The 7,843-nt window shown below is 53.0% G+C and overlaps 1 protein-coding gene across 3 annotated transcripts in view; it reads left to right on the top strand.

The window, feature by feature from the left end:
* Positions 1-1,130, top strand: part of si:ch211-1i11.3 (mitogen-activated protein kinase kinase kinase 5) — a 30,783-nt gene extending 29,653 nt beyond the window's left edge. For all 3 annotated transcript variants that reach the window (XM_030358025.1, XM_030358026.1, XM_030358027.1), the window contains one exon: positions 76-1,130. In XM_030358025.1, the coding sequence (XP_030213885.1) occupies positions 76-172 (97 nt within the window). In that variant the 3' untranslated portion in view covers positions 173-1,130. The remainder of the gene's footprint in view (positions 1-75) is intronic.
* The last annotated feature ends 6,713 nt before the right edge of the window (positions 1,131-7,843 follow it).

Below are 7,843 nucleotides of genomic sequence, written 5' to 3' on the forward strand. Positions count from 1 at the left end.
ACAGACACTCTGATCAGAGGACCGCCTCTCTGCTGGTCGCTATGGTAACCACCCCATCTTGTGTCGCATCGCTAGGGGCGGGATGCTGTGCCGCGTCTGGGCGGCGGTCACGACGGCCAGGAACGCCGGTCTGAGCACCATCAAGGAGGAAAGCAGGAGGGCAGTGTGTTGAGGAGCCAGTGGGAGGAGCCATTATAGCCACGCCCACAGCGACAGCAGCAGCTGTGGTGAACAGGGCGATTACGACGGCTGCTTCTGACTGGTGTTGGGGGGTCAGGACGGTCCCTCCCCTCGGGGTGCCCTGGGTGAGAGAGCAGTGCATTGTGGTCCTTTAGTCTGGTAGCTCTGGGCTCAGCTTATTGACAACATGGAGAGCAGGAGAAGCTTTATACTTCAAATGTCATATATTTCAAACTGAGAGGTAGTTTTCTATGAGGTTATGGTTGTTTTTCTGTCAATAGTTGACCTTTTGGTTTCTATTCCTCAGGGTATGGGTTTCAAAATTGACTTTCAAACTGTTTTTATTCTGTCTGCCTGAAAGATATATTTGATTGCAGTTCTGTAGGGCAGGAGCTTAGTAATTAATTATTATTTCTTAACATGTGATTGTTATTGCAGGTTTTAAAGACAACATCTTCTGTTTTGCCAAAGGTTACATTTATTTGTCACACCAAACCATGGATGTCCAGAGAGAAGGGATCCACCAGACTTAGAGACTTAGAGCAGAAGGGATCCACCAGACTTAGAGCAGAAGGGATCCACCAGACTTAGAGACTTAGAGCAGAAGGGATCCACCAGACTTAGAGCAGAAGGGATCCACCAGACTTAGAGGAGAAGGGATCCACCAGACTTAGAGACTTAGAGCAGAAGGGATTCACCAGACTTAGAGCAGAAGGGATCCACCAGACTCAGAGACTTAGAGGAGAAGGGATCCACCAGACTTAGAGGAGAGAGTGATCGCTCTGCTGCCCCTGACTGACAGCTGTCTGCTGGTTACCATGGGGGCACGTTTAGATACTGAGTTTTATGACGGTCTTCGGTCTACTGGTGGTCCGAGGTTTTCTACTTCTCAATGTCTTTAGGAATCAAAGCATGTTGTCAAATAAAGATTGATACTGAAACTATGAGAATCACTGGGATGTTCTGTGTTTCACACACACACACACACACACACACACACACACACACACACACACACACACACACACACACACACACACACACACACACACACACACACACACACACACACACACACACACACACACACACACACACACACACACACACACACACACACACACACACACACACACACACACACACCCTAAGCGACATACTGCCCCCCAGCGGCCAGGCTCAGCCACTGCAGCTGTCGTGGATTTGTAGCTCGCTGCACGCTACCCCACCGGGGGACTGGCTCATGTGTCATGACATGAGATGCATCGGGACATTTGGTTCTTCATGGGGGGCTATTCAGTGGTTTCCTGGCATCAACCTTGAATAGGTTTTGTGAGTACGATAATAAATAGCATATTTATGTTTAACATACTACTTGTATGTGACTTTGGCCCGGGTTAAACTTTGCATATAGAATACCTCATGAGTGAGTTCAAAGGGTTTGACCTGACGGAGTAGTCGGTGTGTGTGTCCAGGTATTCAACATGACTCAGGGGGCTACATGTGAGCGTGGTACCTTACGCACAAGTTTTACATCCTTGCTATACAATTCTCAGTACTATTTTTAAAGGCATCTTATCCTATCTCTTTTTGTTGTATACGGGGAATGGGCTAACCTAATGATTGCTGCTGCTTGGCACTTGGTTCTATGAACATCCTTACTTTACTGAAAGCGATATATTGTTTTTCTCTTTCTTCTGACGAATGTACTTATTGTAGGTTGCTGTGGATACAAGCGTCTAACGCCTGCCCCTGAGTGTAGATGGTTCCAGCTGACCTGGCATGGGGGGGTGTGTAGGGGCTGAACCGAGCCTAGGGTTGTCCTGAGTGCTGCTCCTCAACAGGACTGGGGGGGTTATCAAAGAGTAGCTCGTCGTCAGAGCTGGAGCTGGCTGGTGTGTGGTTGTGTGTGGTGGTTTTGTTATGTGTGGTGGTTTTGTGGTGTTGATGTGTGGTAGGCGGTCTCCAGTCCGATGCTACGGCAGTGAGCCGGCCGTGTCCGGCGTCTCTGGGGGGCTTTGTCCGGTCAGCTCTGTTTATATTTGCTCAGTAAGAACCGAGGCATCACTGAGGATCAACCTTCTGCTCACACTGATCCGCTGTGACAGCCTGCTCTGCTGCTCTGGATCAACCTTCTGCTCACACTGATCCGCTGTGACAGCCTGCTCTGCTGCTCTGGATCAACCTTCTGCTCACACTGATCCGCTGTGACAGCCTGCTCTGCTGCTCTGGATCAACCTTCTGCTCACACTGATCCGCTGTGACAGCCTGCTCTGCTGCTCTGGATCAACCTTCTGCTCACACTGATCCGCTGTGACAGCCTGCTCTGCTGCTCTGGATCAACCTTCTGCTCACACTGATCCGCTGTGACAGCCTGCTCTGCTGCTCTGGATCAACCTTCTGCTCACACTGATCCGCTGTGACAGCCTGCTCTGCTGCTCTTGATCAACCTTCTGCTCACACTGATCCGCTGTGACAGCCTGCTCTGCTGCTCTGGATCAACCTTCTGCTCACACTGATCCGCTGTGACAGCCTGCTCTGCTGCTCTGGATCAACCTTCTGCTCACACTGATCCGCTGTGACAGCCTGCTCTGCTGCTCTGGATCAACCTTCTGCTCACACTGATCCGCTGTGACAGCCTGCTCTGCTGCTCTGGATCAACCTTCTGCTCACACTGATCCGCTGTGACAGCCTGCTCTGCTGCTCTGGTCAAGCTGATACCATGTCTGATGAAACAGGCCTGGGTTTAGACGGCTCTGGACAGCAGCTGCACTCAGTGTTTACCCTACACGTCCGTTAACTAAGGCACGGCTGAACTACTGGACTGCTCCTGAGCGTAGTGTCCCCTCATCGCTGGCTTCTCTTTCTCCGATGTGTGTCTTCCGAGCCCTAAGGAGGATTGAGCGCTGGGAATCAGAGCCGAGCTGGGGCTCAGAGACGAGCCGGGCTCAGAGACGAGCCGGGGCTCAGAGACGAGCCGGGGCTCAGAGCCGAGCCGGGGCTCAGAGACGAGCCGGACTCAGAGACGTTCCGGGGCTCAGAGACGAGCCGGGGCTCAGAGACGAGCCGGGCTCAGAGACGTTCCGGGGCTCAGAGACGAGCCGGGGCTCAGAGACAAGCCGGGCTCAGAGACGTTCCGGGGCTCAGAGACGAGCCGGGCTCAGAGACGAGCCGGACTCAGAGACGTTCCGGGGCTCAGAGACGAGTCGGGGCTCAGAGACGAGCCGGGCTCAGAGACGTTCCGGGGCTCAGAGACGAGCCGGGCTCAGAGACGAGCCGGGGCTCAGAGACGAGCCGGGCTCAGAGACGTTCCGGGGCTCAGAGACGAGCCGGGCTCAGAGACGAGCCGGGGCTCAGAGACGAGCCGGGCTCAGAGACGTTCCGGGGCTCAGAGACGAGTCGGGGCTCAGAGCCGAGCCGGGGCTCAGAGCCGAGCCGGGGCTCAGAGCCGAGCCGGGCTCAGAGACGAGCCGGACTCAGAGACGAGCCGGGCTCAGAGACGAGCCGGACTCAGAGACGAGCCGGACTCAGAGACGAGCTGGGCTTCCACTTCCTTTCAGAATGGTTTGGTCGCATTGCCTTCCCAAAAAGTTTAATCTGCATGTTTTTTTTTATTGGTAGGAAGTTATAATTGGCAAATTAATTAGACTTTTTAATCATGTTATAGTGCTTTCAGCTGCCTTGGTCACCATATAGCACTAACATTCCCATCATACACTTGTTTGTCTTATTTTAGTATTTTTATTTAATCTACTTTGGTAGTCAAGCCTTAACAATTGAATTTCCCTGGTTTTGGATTAATAAAGTAAATCTTATCATACAATCATCTACACCTTGTTACTATGTTCATCCAACATCATCCTTATCGTCGCTACAATTACAATAAAATAATTGATGTGGCATATTTCTTCTGAATTGGGTATTTTGGTGATAAAGTCCTGGAATAGACCTTGAAACATGCCGTTATTAAGCTTTACTCTGATGGATGTAATATTGTGTATTACCTCCGAGCGTCCAGCAGAGGGCAGCACAGTGCTGTGACCCGGTAAACAAAGGAATAAATATTAAGATTCAAGGACATGCTCGCCCTTAATGAGAGATGTTATCTCATAACCCTCTATCATGTAGAACCCTTCGTCATGTTGAACCCTTCGTCATGTAGAACCCTCCGTCATGTAGAACCCTCCGTCATGTAGAACCCTCCGTCATGTAGAACCCTCCGTCATGTAGAACCCTCCGTCATGTAGAACCCTTCGTCATGTAGAACCCTTCATCATGTAGAACCCTTCGTCATGTAAAACCCTTCTTCACGTATAACCCTCCATCATCCAACGCAGGCTGTAAACTTCTGTCAGAATGCTTCTTTGGGAATGACATCAAATAAAATGTAAATAGTTGTTTTATTGTAACACTTAAAAGAAGTTGCTAAGCTGACTTTATGATACATTTTTATGAACTCAAATGATTGTCCTACTCTGGTGTTTATATCTTCATTGTTAAATGAACTTACTGTACGTCGTTTTGGACAAATTCAAAACATGTGTTTTTCTCCATTCAATGATTGCTTGGGTCAGCGTCACGGCAACGTTCCTATGATTGAGTTGTGATCGAGCCGGACGGTTCTTAAGTGAGCCATCCGTCGTCCGGGCTGTGATGTCACCGTGATGTCACCGTGATGTCACTGTGATCCACGGCCTCCCAGCGGCCGGGTCCCAGCGTGGACGCATCACAGCAGACGCTCTCGCTTTGTCCTGCCGCACTGTGACTGCCGTTCCGAGACCAACAGGTCGCACATCCACCTTCAGCTCCTCCGCCAGTCCCTTCCTCTGATGTGTTGTCATGCCAGGAGACGGTGGTGACGGAGCCGCAGCAGAACGGGCGTGGGCCTCATCACGGGGCTGTTGACCTGCCCCCTGGTGGATGGAGGGTGGAGGTGTGGCCTCATCGCGGGGCTGTAGACCTGCCCCCTAGTGGATGGAGGGTGGAGGTGTGGCCTCATCGCGGGGCTGTAGACCTGCCCCCTGGTGGATGGAGGGTGGAGATGTGGCCTCATCGCGGGGCTGTAGACCTGCCCCCTGGTGGATGGAGGGTGGAGGTGTGGCCTCGTCGAGGGGCTGTAGACCTGCCCCCTGGTGGATGGAGGGTGGAGGTGTGACCTCATCTAGGGGCTGTAGACCTGCCCCCTGGTAGATGGAGGGTGGAGGTGTGGCCTCGTCGAGGGGCTGTGGTCCTGCCCCCTGGTGGATGGAGGGTGGAGGCGTGGCCTCATCGCGGGGCTGTAGACCTGCCCCCTGGTGGATGGAGGGTGGAGGTGTGGCCTCGTCGCGGTGCTGTAGACCTGCCCCCTGGTGGATGGAGGGTGGAGGTGTGGCCTCGTCGAGGGGCTGTAGACCTGCTCCCTAGTGGATGGAGGGTGGAGATGTGGCCTCGTCGAGGGGCTGTAGACCTGCCCCCTGGTGGATGGAGGGTGGAGGTGTGGCCTCGTCGAGGGGCTGTAGACCTGCCCCCTGGTGGATGGAGGGTGGAGGTGTGGCCTCGTCGAGGGGCTGTGGTCCTGCCCCCTGGTGGATGGAGGGTGGAGGTGTGGCCTCGTCGAGGGGCTGTAGACCTGCCCCCTGGTGGATGGAGGGTGGAGGTGTGGCCTCATCGCGGTGCTGTAGACCTGCCCCCTGGTGGATGGAGGGTGGAGGTGTGGCCTCATCGCGGTGCTGTAGACCTGCCCCCTGGTGGATGGAGGGTGGAGGTGTGGCCTCATCGCGGTGCTGTAGACCTGCCCCCTGGTGGATGGAGGGTGGAGGTGTGGCCTCGTCGAGGGGCTGTGGTCCTGCCCCCTGGTGGATGGAGGGTGGAGGTGTGGCCTCATCGCGGTGCTGTAGACCTGCCCCCTGGTGGATGGAGGGTGGAGGTGTGGCCTCGTCGAGGGGCTGTAGACCTGCCCCCTAGTGGAAGGAGGGTGGAGGTAACATCTGAGACCATCAGTCGTCAGGGAAAGGCTCTGAGCTTCTGCTCGGCCTGTCTCTCTATCAGCCCCTCCCCCTGCTCCCTTCTGACCAATCAGGGCCTCTCTTCCCTGATTGGTTTGTGGGATCCATTAAGCTTCTCTCTTTACAACTCTCATTTTACTGACTGCAACTTTTAGTGATTTAGATGATCAGTGAAATCAGGTTGGCCGATGAGCGTCCCCCAAAGATCTCCGGGGTGTAGCCCCCCACCCCTCCCCCGGGGGGCCGGCTGCCCCCCTCCCTCCCCGGGGGGGGCTGTTTACCCGACACTGTTCTCCTCCCCAGCCCCCCTAACGGGCGGTAGTTTGCTGTGTTCATCCTGAGAGAGGATGTGTGTTTAATGGCGACGGCCTCAGGGCTGTTCCGTATCCCCTCCACGCCGGATGAACTTGCTGCGTTCTCTAAACGCTCTGAATATATCAGATGCAGAACTGTGTCTTCGTTTAATGGCAGCGTCTCTATAAACGCAGCCTCATTAAGCACCCCCCCCCCCCAGCCAACAGGGTCCCACTATCAAACACACCTGTCATGACGTTTTGGCCAACCAATCAGCACGCGGGGGCGGTCCCAGAGCGGGGCGGGGCCTCCTGACACATCGCCTGTTGCTCAAAGGCTCCTCGGCAGTGAGACAGGCTACAGTGAGACAGGCTACAGTGAGACAGGCAGAAGAACACAGAGCGCTGGGGAAACGGGGGAGGGACACACACACAAACACAAACACACACATAGACACTCACACAAACACACACACGCAGTCACTCACACAAACACAAACAAACACACATGCAGTCACTCACAAAATACACACACACACACAAACACGCACACAGATGCTCACACAAACACGCACACAGACACACATACAAACACACACAGACAGACACACACACAAACAAGCACACACACAGATGCCCACACAAGCACACACACAGACGCTCACACAAACACACATAAACATACACACAAAGACAATCACAAAAACACACACACATACACAAACACACACACATCTCTGAAGGCTAGCGGTTAGCTTCCTGTTGAGCGCGCCGCTGCTAGCTGTTGCCCCAGAAGCTAACCGGCTCCACATAAGTCCTCATCCCTTCATACTCGCAGTAATTCAGCTGCCGGTTAAAGCTCCTCTCCTATTCCCTGCTTCCCCCCATTCCCCAAACTATTTGACCCTCCTGAATCTCTTTCTGTCTATCCTTCAAACTATATATTTCAAACCCTCTCTGTTCCTTTACGTCTCGATCTGTCCCTCTCGTCTCTGTCCTTCAGTTCAGGAATAGTTTCGGGCCCTTGGAATTATTTTAATATCAGACAGACAGACAGCCAAGGGAAATATTCCCCAATGTAATAGAAACGTCTTATGTATAAAAATAGTCGTAAGTTCTTGGTGGAAGGATGGAGGGATGGATGAAGTGATAACCGGAGGGAGGTCGAGTGGATGGATGCATGGATTCTCTCTCTCTCTCTCTCTCTCTCTCTCTCTCTCTCTCTCTCCCTCTCCCTCTCTCTCTCTCTCTCTCTCTCTCTCTCTCTCTCTCTCTCTCTCTCTCTCTCTCTCTCTCTCTCTCTCTCTCTCTCTCTCTCTCTCTATATATATATATATATATATATATATATATATATATATATATATATATATTACACCTCTACCT

The sequence above is a fragment of the Gadus morhua genome, chromosome 6, assembly GCF_902167405.1.
Source record: "Gadus morhua chromosome 6, gadMor3.0, whole genome shotgun sequence".
NCBI classification, from domain to species: Eukaryota; Metazoa; Chordata; class Actinopteri; order Gadiformes; family Gadidae; genus Gadus; species Gadus morhua.